General features: G+C 43.4%; 1 protein-coding gene across 1 annotated transcript in view; it reads right to left on the reverse strand.

Annotated features, from left to right (window-relative positions):
* The window catches only part of LOC115170178 (cadherin-7), a 122,043-nt gene that overhangs the window by 86,333 nt on the left and 18,631 nt on the right, over positions 1-17,079 (reverse strand). The window contains exon 2 of the mRNA XM_029726542.1: positions 12,551-13,050. Coding sequence (XP_029582402.1) covers positions 12,551-12,874 — 324 coding nt within the window. The 5' untranslated portion in view covers positions 12,875-13,050. The remainder of the gene's footprint in view (positions 1-12,550; positions 13,051-17,079) is intronic.

Genomic DNA, 17,079 nt, shown 5'->3' on the forward strand with positions numbered 1-17,079 from the left:
GGAGCAGCCCAGAGACTGGAGGAGCAGCCTAGAGACTGGTGGAACAGCCCAGAGACTGGTGGAGCAGCCCAGAGACTAGAGGAGTAACCCAGAGGCCGGAGGAGCAGCCCAGAGACTGGAGGAGCAGCCCAGAGACTGGTGGAGCAGCCCAGAGACTGGAGGAGCAGCCCAGAGACTGGAAGAGCAGCCCAGAGACTGGAGGAGCAGCCTAGAGACTGGTGGAGCAGCCCAGAGACTGGTGGAGAAGCCCAGAGACTAGAGGAGTAACCCAGAGGGCGGAGGAGCAGCCCAGAGACTGGAGGAGCAGCCCAGAGACTGGTGGAGCAGCCCAGAGACTGGAGGAGCAGCCCAGAGACTGGTGGAGCAGCCCAGAGACTGGAGGAGCAGCCTAGAGACTGGTGGAGCAGCCCAGAGACTAGAGGAGTAACCCAGAGGCCGGAGGAGCAGCCCAGAGACTGGAGGAGCAGCCCAGAGACTGGAGAAGTAACCCAGAGACTGGAGGAGTAACCCAGAGACTGGTGTAGCAGCCCGGAGACTGGAGGAGTAACACAGAGACTGGCAGCTAGATAAATGGTGGAGCAGCCCAGAGACTGGCAGCTACATTAAATGGTGGAGCGGCCCAGAGACTGTCAGCTACATTAAATGGTGGAGCGGCCCAGAGACTGGCAGCTACATTAAATGGTGCAGCGGCCCAGAGACTGGCAGCTACATTAAATGGCGGAGCAGCCCAGAGACTGGCAGCTACATTAAATGGTGGAGCGGCCCAGAGACTGGCAGCTACATTAAATGGTGGAGCAGCCCAGAGACTGGCAGCTAGATAAATGGTGGAGCAGCCCAGAGACTGGCAGCTACATTAAATGGTGGAGCAGCCCAGAGGCTGGCAGCTACATTAAAAGACCCAGTGTTACATTTCACATGTTGGGAAACACTCCAAAGAGGATTGTGGGGTGGGAGGGGTGCTTGTTGATCCAGAACATGAAATTAACTAAGGGAGCACAAACAATCTTTTCACTTTTTTCACTTTTTAATTGTTTATTTTTATACCCTACTATCTCAGTTTGTTTGATTTCACCTTTCTGAAAATCAGGGTGAGAGGGGGGAATCATTAATGTGGTGAGGGTGAGAGGGGGAATCATTAATGTGGTGAGGGTGAGAGGGTGAGAGGGTGAATCATTAATGTGGTGAGGGTGAGAGGGTGAGAGGGGGAATCATTAATGTGGTGAGGGTGAGAGGGTGAGAGGGGGGAATCATTAATGTGGTGAGGGTGAGAGGGTGAGAGGGGGAATCATTAATGTGGTGAGTGTGAGAGGGTGAGGGGGGAATCATTAATGTGGTGAGGGTGAGAGGGTGAGAGGGGGAATCATTAATGTGGTGAGGGTGAGAGGGTGAGAGGGGGAATCATTAATGTGGTCAGGGTGAGAGGGTGAGAGGGGGAATCATTAATGTGGTGAGGATGAGAGTGTGAGAGGGGGAATCATTAATGTGGAGTAGGGAACACATATTTAATCTGCACTCGCCCGTATTGACTGACATGCTTTTTTCCAGTGGTGGTGGGGAGGCTGGCTTCAATTGTCTAAACGTTGGATCAGTGGAGGCTGGTGAGGGGAGGACGGCTCATAATAATGGCTGGAACGGAGCAAATGGAATGGCATCAAACACATGGAAACCATGTGTTTGATGTATTTGATACCATTCCACTAATTCTGCTCCAGCCATTACCATAAGCCCATCCTCCCCAATTAAGGTGCCACAAACCTCCTGTACTCTGGAGTAGAGGAAGGTTGGGAGGTTGGGTGGTTGGGGTAGAATGGCTTCCCCTCGAGAGGGAATGGGCCATCAAGGGGAGGATAGGGGAAAATGGCTTCCCCTCGAGATGGAATGGGCCATCAAGGGGAGGATAGGGGGAAATGGCTTCCCCTCGAGAGGGAATGGGCCATCAAGGGGAGGATAGGGGAAAATGGCTTCCCCTCGAGAGGGAATGGGCCATCAAGGGGAGGATAGGGGAAAATGGCTTCCCCTCGAGAGGGAATGGACCATCAAGGGGAGGATAGGGGAAAATGCGATTAGCTCAGGCCAAACTGTATCCATTTTGAAAGAGCTTTTTATTTTAGGCTTATTGGAGGAAGTGGACATATACAGGTTAATTAAAAATAAAAATACCAGCCTGCTGTGACTATATAAACATTAACTTGGGAAGTTTAACTCTGTGTTTGAGTTTGTACGCCGCTTTAAAAGTGACCGAAGCTTGGGTTTACATTCCCCAAGGGAAATACCCTCAAATGCCAAGTGCACCAATTAACTGCTACGGATCCTGGCTCAGGCTACAGCCCTTGCTAGCAAGGCCCTATAATAATTACAACCCCCTTAGTGACTTACATATTCTCCAGCCATGCGCATCCATAATAACTATCAATATTACTTAGCGCCCTCTTGAGACCCGGAGGGCGCATGTTTTAATAATTGCGGCACGATATTAAACTCGGCTTCAGCTGTCTTATTAAGGTTGCAGCCCACCATGTAGTATACATATTAACCAGCCATTGACAAGGTTACTACTGACACTAATTCCAGTCACCTTGCAATCAGGTAATCAGATCGGTATGGAGACGTGGAGAGGTTCAGAGACCCTCTTGGTCTTGGTAGCTGCTTTTAGCAGTGGGGTTCCAGCATTGGGAAATATGCATATGATTCATCAAGGCATATACAGTCAAAAAGATAAATTATACAGAAAAAATATATAAAAACACAACATGCAACAATTTCAACGATTTTACTGAGTTACAGTTCATAGAATGAAATCAATCAATTTAAATAAATTAGGCCCTAAACTATGGATTCCACTTCTGAGCAAGGGCACAGCCATGGGTGGGCCTGGGAGGGCATAGGCCCACCTACTGGGGAGCCGGGTCCAGCCAATCAGAATGAGTTTTTCCCCACAAAAGGGCTTTATTACAGTATTACAGACAGAAATACTCCTCAGCACCCCTGCTCTGTTGGACATTCCTGCAGTCAGCATGCCAATTGCACTCTCCCTCAAAATTTGAGACGTGGCATTGTGTTGTGTGGCAAAACTGTACATTTTAGAGTGGCCTTTTATTGTCCCCAGCACAAAGTGCACCTGTGTAATGATCCAGCTGTTAATCAGCTTCTTGATATGCCACACCTTCTTGATATGCCACACCTGTCAGATGGATGGATTATCTTGGCAAATGAGAAATGCTCACTAACAGGGATTTAAACACATTTGTGCATCAACATTTGAGAGAAATAAGCTTTTGAAGATCTGGAAACATTTCTGGGATCTTTTATTTCAGCTCATGAAACATGGGACCAAGACTTTACATGTTGCGTTTATCTTTTTGTTCAGTATATATCACAATCACAGAAGGCTGTCAGAGTCAGAAAATAGTTAGGCACAAACAGTCATACCAAATTGTTGTCCACGGTGATATATTGCCATTTTAAAATCAACAGATAAATGACAAACAAACACAAGAGCCCCGAAATCAGACTGAAGAGTTCTAAAGTAGAAAAGATGCAGCAGTTCGCTGAAACTAGGTACAATCCTTATCTAGTTATGACTTGGAACTTCCCAAAACAATTTATGTTGATTGGAGAAAGGGCTTGATGTAGATTGGAGAAAGGGCTTGATGTAGACTGGAGAAAGGGCTTGATGTAGATTGGAGAAAGGGCTTGATGTAGACTGGAGAAAGGGCTTGATGTAGATTGGAGAAAGGGCTTGATGTAGATTGGAGAAAGGGCTTGATGTAGATTGGAGAAAGGGCTTGATGAAGATTGGAGAAAGGGCTTGATGTAGATTGGAGAAAGGGCTTGATGTAGATTGGAGAAAGGGCTTGATGTAGACTGGAGAAGGGGCTTGATGTAGACTTGAGAAGGGGCTTGATGTAGACTTGAGAAAGGGCTTGATGTAGATTGGAGAAAGGGCTTTATGTAGACTTGATGTAGACTGGAGAAAGGGCTTAAGAATGTTGACATACAATGCTGCACAGACCATTGCATTGCCCCCCCCCCCTCCACACCACTGCCACTCTCTGTTGTCATCTATGCGTAGTCACTTTAATTAATTAACTCTACCTACATGTACATACTACCTCAATTAACCGGTGCCCCCGCACATTGACTCTCTACCAGCACCCCCCTGTATATCTTCTCTAGGGTAGGGGGCAGTATTTTGACGTCTGGATGAAAGGTGTGCCCAAATTAAACTGCCTGCTACTCAGGCTCAGAAGGTAGGATATGCATATCATTAGTAGGTTTGGATAGAAAACACTCTGAAGTTTCAAAAACTGTTTGAATGATGTCTGTGAGTATAACAGAACTCATATGGCAGGCAACAACCTGAGAGAAATACAACCAGGAAGTGTGGAAATCTGAGGCTTGTAGTTTTTCAAGTGAATCCCTATCCAGTACACAGTGACTTAGGGTTCATTTTGCACTTCCTAAGGCTTCCACTAGATGTCAACAGTCTTTATAGCATTGTTTCATGCTTCTACTGTGAATATGGAGCGAACAAGGGGGCCTGGAAGTTGATGAGGGAGGAAATGACATGAGCTCAGAGGCGCGCCCTCACGTGAGAGTTAGCTGTGTTCCTTTTCTTTTCTGAAGACATTGGAATTGTCCGGTTGGAATATGACTGAAGATTTATGTTAAAAACGTCCTAAAGATTGATGCTATACATCGTTTGACATATTTCTACAAATGTAAATATAACTTTTTTTGACTTTACGTCGTGACATTTGCTCTCGCTTCCTGCATTTGGAGTAGTGGACTGAACGCGTGAACAAAAGGAGGTATTTGGACATAAATTATGGACTTTATCGAACCAAACAAACATTTATTGTGGACCTGGGAGTCCTGGGAGTGCATTCTGATGAAGATCATCAAAGGTAAGTGAATATTTATAATTTTATTTCTGAGTTTTGTTGACTCCACAAAATGGCGGGTTTGGTTTCGTGTCTGAACGCTGTACTCAGATTATTGCAAAATTTGCTTTCGCCGTAAAGCTTTTTTGAAATCTGACACAGCGGTTGCATTAAGGAGAAGTGTATCTATAATTCTTTAAATAACTGTTGAATATTTTATCAACGTTTATGATGAGTATTTCTGTAAATTGATGTGCTCATTCACCGGAAGTTTTGGGAGGCAAAACATTTCTGAACATTACATGCCAATGTAAAATGGGGTTTTTGGATATAAATATGAACTTTATCGAGCAAAACATACATGTATTGTGTAACATGAAGTCCTATGAGTGCCATCTGATGAAGATCATCAAAGGTTAGTGATTAATTTTAGCTGTATTTCTGTTTTTTGTGACGCCTCTCCTTGCTTGGAAAATGGCTGTGTGGTTTTTCTTGTTTAGGCGCTGTCCTAACATAATCTAATGTTATGCTTTAGCTGTAAAGCCTTTTTGAAATCGGACGCTAGCGCACGCTAGCGTCCCACATACAGCAGAGAGGTTAAATTGTTATTTTTTACTGCTCCTCTTTAATTACTTGTTACTTTTATCTCTTATTATTATCCATATTTTTTTAAACTGCGCTGTCGGTTAGGTGCTCGTAAGTAAGCATTTCACCTGTTGCATTCGGCGCATGTGACTAATACAATTTGATTTGATTCAATTTGAAATAAAATGGTTCCCCAAATGCAATGTGACATGAGATTGGTTAAAATGTTGTTGATGTCATCAGGCAGGCCAAAACTCCATCCCACCAAAACAGGCAGAAATTTCAGCAGGTCTTTTCAAACAGCTCTTACACTAAAAGGGCATTATCATAATGTTAACAATATTGAAAAAGGAATAGTTTCACCATATTAAAACAAGAGTTCAGTTCACGCCACAGGGTTGACCTTAAAATGAGGGACAAACATAAATGAAATAAATAAATGTCAAAAATCTGAATTTTGGCACTTTAGCAAGTCTTTATTCATATTTAAATAAAATCTGGTTTATTTAAATCTCCATGTGGTCTATATTAAAGGGCTCTTCATTTAATATAACAGGCTTTTAAAATTCACTATTGATGCACAATTTTTACTAAAAATATCAAAGGGATGCAAAAGACACTCTTTTTGTGGAACGACCCAAAGACAAAAATATCTACAAGAGACCCGTGAGTTGTTTGTTGTGAGGAACACTCCACTTGGTCCTTGTCTTCAGACAATTGAGTCGAATGAATGGAAATTCAAGTGCGTATGATCTGTGGGAACTCGACTGACAGGTTAGGGTGACTGGCTGCGAGACTCTTTTGAGCTTGTTTTGTCTCACTTCCTTTACTTCTGACGGGCTCAGGCAATTATGTTCCATCCCATTGAGACCAATGTCTCTTTTACAAAGCATCCCTGATTCACAAAATGCTATTGGAATAAGGAATTAAAGACACAATTATAACAATCAAAGGCAGGAGCATGAGAAATAAAATTACAAAAAATATTATAAAATGTAATTTCCTCTGTGAACATGTCATTTCCGAAAGGCACTAGTGTGTGTCCAATTGTAGCGTATTCCAGTAATTTGTTCCATGTATATGGCGCTTAAAAACTAAATGCCATTTTACCTCAATTAATTTCAAGAATTGAGGTAAAATGAGTCAATTACAACGAGTGCTCATGTCTGTCCATGAGCAGTCATTTTGGATTTTCAATGATCCCCCTCGAGTCTCAATGTCGAGGCACTCGTGTCTTTTGTGGGCTGAATGCCACCAAGACTCAACCCCCCCCTCCCCCACGCCCCACTGTGCTTTGTGATGACTCTGACTAAGCCTAGAATGAGCTTCTGATAATGGGCCAGAGCAGCTCTGTAGGAACACTGTATCCAGGTTGTTACTTTGGTAACACTGTTGTTACAGCCTACGGGTCTAATGCATTATGATGCCATAATAAAGTCTTGTCGTGAGCATGTATGTCATAATCGTGTCATAATGATCCTGACTAAATACCAGTCATTTTGGAGTCAGTTGAAGTTGACCACGACTCTATGACCACAATATCGAGCATGACTCGACTGCCTGGAAAAAAATGACAAACCCAACGCAGACGATTGCCTCCCGTCCTGGTGATGCATCTCTCAGGCAGTCACGGTCCTATATATATATACCACCAGTATTTGTATTTATTAAAACATCTCCATTAGTTCCTGCAGCTACTCTTCCTGGGGTCCAGCAATATTAAGGCAGTTACACTACATGATCAAAAGTATGTAGACACATGCTCGTTGAACATCTCATTCCAAAATCATGGTTATTAATATGGAGTTGGTCCCCCCTGTTGCTGCTATAACAGCCTCCACTCTTCTGGGAAGGCTTTCCACTAGATGTTGGAATATTGCTGCGGGGAATTGCTTCCATTCAGCTCCAAGAACGTTAGTGATGTCAGGCACCGATGTTGGGCGATTAGGCCTGGCTCGCAGTCGGCGTTCCAATTCATCCCAAAGGTGTTCGATGGGGTTGAGGTTAGGACTCTGTGCAGGCCAGTCAAGTTCTTCTACACCGGTCTCGACAAACCATTTCTGTATGGACCTCGCTTTGTGCACGGGGGGCATTGTCATGCTGAAACAGGAAAGGGCCTTCCCCAAACTGTTTCCACTACTCTAGTACCACATACTGTATCTACAATACAAAATCCAGGTGTCCGTGTGTGTAGAGTGCGTGTGATATAGCATCTGTTTGTGTATGCATGTGTCTGTGCCTCTGTGTGTGTCTCTTCACAGTCCCCGCTGTTCCATATGGTGTATTTTTATCTTTTTGTTTTTTAATCTGATTCTACTGCTTGCATCAGTTAGCTGATGTGGAATAGAGTTCCATGTTGTCATGTCTCTATGTAGTACTGTAACACCGCTCAGCACTAGAGCAGACTTTTAGAGCACTTCGATATAGGCTAAGTGCTATATGCCTCTACTTGGGGGGGGGGGGGGCTGAGGGAAGACTCGGTGTCCACTGTAACATGAATGTGAAACCCAGGTGGATTGGAGTTGAAGGGGAAGGAAAGGTGGAGTGGTCAACAAGGGAAAAATGTTGAGTACCAGAACAGCCATCCGCTGACTCCAGAACACAAAACACAGTGTCTGCTATATGCTCCAATTGCCGACAGACAAGCCATCTGGATGAAGACAGGCAGAGTTAACTCAGTAAACAAAACCGAAATGGCCCAATCCCAAACTGACCCTTAGCCTCTAGCCCCAACCACCTATCCAAGGTCACTCTTGATTATCCCTTTGCAGTTCTAAAAGGACTGGATAGGCATACGCAATGTGGCAGAAACTACACCTGACAACATACTGTAAACTACACCTGACAACCTGCTGTAAACTACACCTGACAACCTGCTGTAAACTACACCTGACAACCTGCTGTAAACTACACCTGACAACATGCTGTAAACTACACCTGACAACCTGCTGTAAACTACACCTGACAACATATACTGTAAACTACACCTGACAACATATACTGTAAACTACACCTGACAACATACTGTAAACTACACCTGACAACATATACTGTAAACTACACCTGACAACCTGCTGTAAACTACACCTGACAATATACTGTAAACTACACCTGACAATATACTGTAAACTACACCTGACAACCTGCTGTAAACTACACCTGACAACATATACTATAAACTACACCTGACAACCTGCTGTAAACTACACCTGACAACATACTGTAAACTACACCTGACAACATGCTGTAAACTACACCTGACAACCTGCTGTAAACTACACCTGACAACATACTGTAAACTACACCTGACAACATATACTGTAAACTACACCTGACAACATATACTGTAAACTACACCTGACAACATACTGTAAACTACACCTGACAACATATACTGTAAACTACACCTGACAACATGCTGTAAACTACACCTGACAACATACTGTAAACTACACCTGACAACATACTGTAAACTACACCTGACAACATACTGTAAACTACACCTGACAACATACTGTAAACTACACCTGACAACCTGCTGTAAACTACACCTGACAACATACTGTAAACTACACCTGACAACCTGCTGTAAACTACACCTGACAACCTACTGTAAACTACACCTGACAACATATACTGTAAACTACACCTGACAACCTGCTGTAAACTACACCTGACAACATATACTGTAAACTACACCTGACAACCTGCTGTAAACTACACCTGACAACCTGCTGTAAACTACACCTGACAACATATACTGTAAACTACACCTGACAACCTGCTGTAAACTACACCTGACAACCTACTGTAAACTACACCTGACAACCTGCTGTAAACTACACCTGACAACATATACTGTAAACTACACCTGACAACATATACTGTAAACTACACCTGACAATATATGCTGTAAACTACACCTGACAACATGCTGTAAACTACACCTGACAACCTGCTGTAAACTACACCTGACAATATATGCTGTAAACTACACCTGACAACCTGCTGTAAACTACACCTGACAACATGCTGTAAACTACACCTGACAATATATGCTGTAAACTACACCTGACAACATACTGTAAACTACACTTGACAACCTGCTGTAAACTATACCTAATAACATATAATGTAAACTAAACAATATATGCTGTAAATTAAACCTAATAACATATACTGTAAACTAAGCCTACAAATATATGCTGTGAACTAAACCTAACAATATATACTGTAAACTACACCTAACAATATATGCTGTAAACTAAACCTAACAATATATGCTGTGAACTAAGCCTACAAATATATGCTGTGAACTAAACCTAAAAATATATACTGTAAACTACACCTAATAACATATACTGTAAACTAAACCTAACAATATGTACTGTAAACTACACCTAATAACATATACTGTAAACTACACCAAACAATATACTGTATATGTATTATAAAATATTTAAATATATTTATGACAACTGCAGATTAGCTCTACAGAGAATACATCTATCTCTATGCTCTACCTTAACCTTACATTGTGTTGTACATTTTGAATTGTAAACATCTGTAGGGTGGCAATCCTTTGTCAGTCAGTAAAAATAGTATAGTTCAACACATTGAAGTAGGTTTGTATCCTGAGGCCTGAGAACACGCTGACTGATATTTAGGTTTGTATCCCGAGGCCTGACAATATCCTGACTGATATTTAGGTTTGTATCCCGAGGCCTGACAATATCCTGACTGATATTTAGGTTTGTATCCCGAGGCCTGACAATATCCTGACTGATATTTAGGTTTGTATCCCGAGGCCTGACAATATCCTGACTGATATTTAGGTTTGTATCCCGAGGCCTGACAATATCCTGACTGATATTTAGGTTTGTATCCCGGGGCCTGACAATATCCTGACTGATATTTAGGTTTGTATCCCGAGGCCTGACAATATCCTGACTGATATTTAGGTTTGTATCCCGAGGCCTGACAATATCCTGACTGATATTTAGGTTTGTATCCCGAGGCCTGACAATATCCTGACTGATATTTAGGTTTGTATCCCGAGGCCTGACAATATCCTGACTGATATTTAGGTTTGTATCCCGAGGCCTGACAATACGCTGACTGATATTTAGGTTTGTATCCCGAGGCCTGACAATACGCTGACTGATATTTAGGTTTGTATCCCGAGGCCTGACAATACGCTGACTGATATTTAGGTTTGTATCCCGAGGCCTGACAATACGCTGACAGATATTTAGGTTTGTATCCCGAGGCCTGACAATATCCTGACTGATATTTAGGTTTGTATCCCGAGGCCTGACAATATCCTGACTGATATTTAGGTTTGTATCCCGAGGCCTGACAATATCCTGACTGATATTTCGGTTTGTATCCCGAGGCCTGACAATATCCTGACTGATATTTAGGTTTGTATCCCGAGGCCTGACAATACCCTGACTGATATTTAGGTTTGTATCCCGAGGCCTGACAATACGCTGACTGAAAGGATTTAAATAAGTTCAGAAGAGACTAAGGGGCTCAGAACTGCAGAAATGGTTACGTTCTTGGCTTCCTAGTGTTGTCCTCCCCTTTTCATGTTCAAGATTCATTTATGTGTAAGGCATCGCTCGTTAGATTCACCCCCGCCATGAGAGACACGCGTGCTCAAACAACCTCTCGAATTCACAAATGAAAGAGACATGTTCATCTGTATGCCCCTTGCCATCTACATATGAGAGCTGTGTGAATACTGAAAGCAATCGAATAGATAAAGAAAGGCTTTGATAGCAACATACTCGTCAGCGCATATTTGACTGGGTTGGCGAATCAAATATACTCTCAGTCGCGTTCCAGAGGACTCTGCTGCAGTTGCTGTTCTGTTTTTCTTTCAGATCGTAAAACGAGAATAAGCGTGAGCCTTAATAACAAAATGTCACCGTTTAAGTACCCGTCTTTATTTTCTATAGCCTATGGTAGAGTTGATTAAGAGATAAGAATAAATGTGTAAATTCTTATACAGCCTGTGTCATTCCTGCTAATTGGAAGGATCTTCAGTCTTCGTAGCTGATACAGACCTCCCTGTTGCTGTACGTAGCTTTACAATGCCTCTGATTTGCCAACTCAGTGCCATTCAACAATAGTCATTGAAGTATTATCTCTGGTATTATTGCATTTTTTGTTGTTGTTATAAGCTCTTATCCAGTGCAACTTACAGTAGTGAGTGGAAACATCTTCAGACTTTTTTTCACCGTACTGGTCCCCCCATGGGAATCTAACCCACAACGCTGGCGTTGCAAGCTCCATACATTACCAACAGAGCCACACGGGACCATGCACTGAGGGAGTAGCATGGGGTCCCTAGCACACTGCCGACCCCAAAGAAAGATAAATTAACCGAAGGAACGGCCCCCCCCCTTGTATTGTGTAACAATCAGAGCTTCCTCTTCCTGGTGGATATATGTACCAGCCATTCGGTTTAGCTGCCACAATCACGTATCACTGAAGTCCATTCATTACTTCATGTTGGAGGTGCCCTATCAAAAACCAGAATTGTTGTCAGACCTTAAGCAGGAGACGTAAGTGGACACCAGGGGCCTGGTTCAGGAGGATGCAATGTTACAGAGTGTTCAGATAGAAAGCCATTTTTGCAGATGGGGTATGGTCGTCTGTCATGTAGAACGGGGATACTGTCAGCTCTATGAGCAAACCTTCTGAAAGTTTCTTCTCACTAAATAAACCCCTAAACTTGTTTTTACCCTGCTATTTAAAAAAAAAACTTCTGTACTCTTCTTGCAGTCTTATATCAAGAGTTTTTTTTTTTTTACACATGCAGATCACGGAGATGGGCGAAAGCCTGTGAACTCAAGACTCTCTGAAACACCGTTTCTCTGTTCCTCATATATCCTTCCTGTGAATTCACGTCTCTAACAAATGCATAAAAACGTACAGAAATATTGGTTAACACAAGTAGCACGAACTCCTTTTTTATATTTATGTACTTCACCCAATCGACCTGTACGTTTTCCATATTAGCACAGTCACACATCCACCTATTTACTGTAGTAATACACCCCAGAAACTCTTACCTTGCCCACGTAGAGTGGCTCGTCCCCCATGTACTCCTCCAGCACAAAGAACTGATTCCACACCCAGCTGCGCCTCTGCCTGTGGTGTGCCCCCTCTTCGCCGCTCCTTTGGTACATCCTGACCTGATGCAGGGGCACTGAGTTCAAGGTCAGGCCAGAGCAGCCCATCTCCCAAATGGGTACGAGCACAATAAACACGCTAATCACACTCCACATGGGGGGACAGTTCAGTCGCATCTTTGTGATACAATTTGTTTGTTGAAATTTTACTGGAAAAGACTCAAGAAGAAGCGTCGTCCACCATCCACCAGCGTCGTCCACCATCCACCAGCGTTGTCCACCATTCACTGAGTAAACTGGGGGGGTTGAACAGAAGAGACACTCCAGGTGGTGTTTAACGAGCAAGTGTATCCTTCAGCAGACAGACGGATGGATTGTGATTGCTGGTTGCCAAGGTGTCAGAACACGTCTACTTCACACCTGCAGTTGATAATTGGAGCCTATCAGAAAGAATGAGAGAGAGGGGAGGGGGAGAGGGAGAAAGAGAGGGGAGGGGCAGAGGGAGAAAGAGAGGGGAAGGAGAAAGAGAGGGAGAAAGAGAGGGGAGGGAGAAAGAGAGGGGAGGGAGAAAGAGAAGGGAGGGGGAGAGTGAGAAAGAGAGGGGAGGGGGAGAGGGAGAAAGAGAGGGGAGGGAGAGAGGGCGGGGGAGAGGGAGAAAGAGAGGGGAGGGGGAGAGGGAGAAAGAGAGGGGAGAGGGAGAAAGAGAGGGGAGGGGGAGAGGGAGAAAGAGAGGGGAGGGAGCGAGGGCGGGGGAGAGGGAGAAAGAGAGGGGAGGGAGAGAGGGGCGGGGAGAGGGAGAAGGAGGGGGAGAGGGAGAAAGAGAGGGGAGTGGGAGAGGGAGAAAGCAAGGGGAGGGGGAGAGGGAAAGGGAGAAAGAGGGTGGGGTGTAGAAAGAGAATAAATGTAAGGATGAACATTCTCATGCCACGGCTTGCGTATATGATAACAAGCAGTAATAACACAAGTGGACACTTCCTTTTAGATGCTCAGAGGAACAAGGAAGCAGTCATATAATACAGAACTGCTCAATCCACAGATTCCCTGGGAGCGATTTGTCTGCTCATATCAACGTGGAGAAAACCTTCTCTCATTGTCTCTGTGTGACTTACTGTAGCTCCTGGTAGAGCCCATGCCTTTTGAGTTGTGTAGAAATGACATCAGCAGTCTGCTCACTTCCAGAAGCCTTTGTTTGCTCTTACTGTAAGAGCTAAAAGAGCATTATGCCTGTGGGCAGCTATATGAAGAGAATACTCCAGCTGCACAGCATTACAATGGCGTTTGCTTGGCATTCAGTATTAGGCCTATACACCAGTGGAGGCTCCTCAGAGGAGGAAGGGGAGAACCCTCATCAGTGAACTTCATAAAAATAACAATTTTAAAACATTTAAAAAGTTATCCTTTTTAGATAAAACTAGACTAACTATATTCACACGTCACCAAATAATTCACTAATACACACTGTTTTGCAATGGTCTACAGTAGCCTTAACAGCACTCTGCAGGGTAGCATCATGGTGTAGCCAGAGGACAGCTAGCTTCTGTCCTCCCCTTGGTACATTGACTTCAATACACAACCTAGGAGGCTCATGGTTCGCACCCCATTCCATAGACCTACACAGTAGATATGACAACCTCTGGAGGTCGTCCTCCAACCTATCAGAGCTCTTGCAGCATGAACTGACATGTTGTCCACCCAATCAAAGGATCAGATAATGAATCTAGAACTGAAAGCATAAGCTACAGCTAGTTAGCACTGCAGTGCATAACATTTTTTGAACAAATTCATTTATTCCAAAATGAAGGAGAAGCAAGAGAGAGATAGAGAGAGAGATTATCAAAATTTTCAGTTTCAACTCTCGTACGGACTCGGGAGAGGCGAAGGTTGAGAGCCTGCCAAGCCATACTGCTTCTCGACACACTGCTCGCTTAACCCGGAAGCCAGGCGCACCAATGTGTTGGAGGAAACACCGTCCAGCTTGCAGGCGCCCGGCCCTCCACAAGGAGTCGTTAGAGCGCGATGGGACAAGGAAATCCCAGCCGGCCAAACCCTCCCTTAACCTGGACTACGCTGGCCAATTGTGCACCGCCTCATGGGTCTCCCGGTCACGGCCGGCTGTGACACAGCCTGGGATCAAACTGTAGTGATGCTTTAAGAGCTGCGATGCAGTGCCTTAGACCGCTGCGCCACTCGGGAGGCATAAACCGTGTTTATCTGTGATCAGGGGTGTATTCATTACGCCGATTCTGTTGAAAAACGTTTCTTAATCAAAAGCAAACGAAACGGGGATAAACATACCTGAATTTGTCCAATAGAAACTCTCATTTGAAACTGCTGGACTAATGATTACACCCTAGATCAGCTAGATGCAAGCAAGAGTGTGCAAGACGGTATTGAATGTGTCACCGTCTGTCCATGTGTCACTGTCTGTCACCTCACATTTGTCTCTCGACCTATGTGTGCACCTACGTTGTAAACTTTCATTCACAGGGTAGGTTGTAGCAACCTCATGATGGGTATAGGGAAAACTAGAGTATCATGTAGTAGCCTACACTTATCAATGTTACATTGAGCTGGTTGAATGGAATATGAATGACAGTCATCCAATATGCTGTAATAGAAATAAGGCCATGCTCAAGAAAAAATAAATGTGTCCTCCCTCATCTTAAAACGGCACCGACCACCACTGCTATACATCACATACATGATGGTGAATGACATTGAGAAATGCTACAAGATCAATCCCACCGGAAACCTTGTAAAAAGTCTAAAGAAAGAAGTTAAGGAAGTCTAAATGAATATCCCAAAATATTTGTGCCATAATTTACCGGTAGGAAAAACAGTAAGTCATATGGGACTGGTCTGGGTTAGCTGATTTGAGCATGGCTGGTTAAACTGATTCTCAATCCCAAAAGTTCTCCAGGGGAGTTGGAGGCACTAGTCCTCATTGCTTTATCTACCACACCACATTTATCAGTGGAATGTCCAATGTATTTGAATGGTTGCGGGGGACCAACCCTGGAAATATAGTTTACTAAGTTACCAATTACTTCACACTAGCAAAAATTAAGCCACACTAAATCTACCCTTCAGAAAATATAGTTTATTTAACTAAAGTTACTTTGAAAATAGTAGTTAAAACATCAAAACTACTTTGTGATAAACTATCATATCTAAATCTGAAACGTCATAGACTACAAATTGAAAGAGAGAAGTCAGATGTTCACAGAATGTTTAATGTAGCCTATCAAAAAATGTCAAGTGAGAATTATTCAGGTCTGCTGCTGAAAAAGAAAGAAAATTGTTGCTTCCTTTAACCCATATTGTCAGAGTGTTGCTAGGAGTGGTGGTAGGAGTCAGGCGCAGAGAGCAGAGGTACAGAACTTCGTGTTTATTTTGAACAAAAAAAGCTAATACGATCAACGCCAACTCAAACGGCGTGGGTAAATTGCCAAGTGCCCAAAATAGGTGCACAGCATGCAATTAATAACAAGTAATAAATCGCCAGCACATCCAACGATAAAATACAACCTGACGTAAAATAATCCCGCACAACACTGGGCGGGCTAACCAGGCTTAAATAACCAAAATCAAAAAACCAAATGAGGGACAGGTGCAAACAATAAGACATACCAAACGAAAAGGAAAAAAGGATCAGCGGCGGCTAGTAGGTCGGTGACGACGACCACCGAGCGCCGCCCGAGCAGGCAGGGGAGCCACCTTCGATGGGATTCGTGACACATATTATATTAGATTTTTTTTGCCAACAGCTGAAAACACTACCAAGATTTGAAAATGTATTTAACTAACACTAAGCTACTTTAAAAAATCTTGTTAAATTACTAGTTGGACTACACGTATTTCACTACTGTGTCGTATTCACTAGGCAACTAGCCATGGAAGGCCTCGATTATCACTTTACCGTTCGAAAGACTGGATAGAAAGACGATAAAAGGGTTGAGTAGTAGATTAAATCAATTTATAAAACCAAGGGTGGAGTTCCAAAGAGACATTGTGTTTCCAATTAAGCTAGCATCAAAATATACAAAAACGAATGCTGCATAGGCTACTAAAAACTTTGTCCGATACGATAAGAGACACAGACAAAACAAGAATTCCTCCCCCCCAACCCATCACCGCACAAATGCCTCTCCTGAGGGGAAACATAATTTCTACTTAGAGCCAATTGTCAAGTGAATGAGACAGGATTTTGGAAGGCTGGCTACACAAGACGATTAGGTACCAAATGGAAGAAAATGGTCCAAAACAGAGGAGGGAACTTGTCCAATCATTTTTTTTTTTTTTTTTTTTGGTCTGAAAAACTTTTTTCAACAGTGTGCAGTAATAAATACAATTCTGGTGGGATTCAAACTCCTGGTCTCCTGCACGTGAAAACAACACCATACCCATTAGACCAAGAGTACATCCTTAAGGCCTACATTTGGCCTTCCATTGGGGTTTCTGAAGACTTA

Source organism: Salmo trutta, chromosome 31 (assembly GCF_901001165.1).
Source record: "Salmo trutta chromosome 31, fSalTru1.1, whole genome shotgun sequence".
In the NCBI taxonomy this organism is placed as follows: domain Eukaryota; kingdom Metazoa; phylum Chordata; class Actinopteri; order Salmoniformes; family Salmonidae; genus Salmo; species Salmo trutta.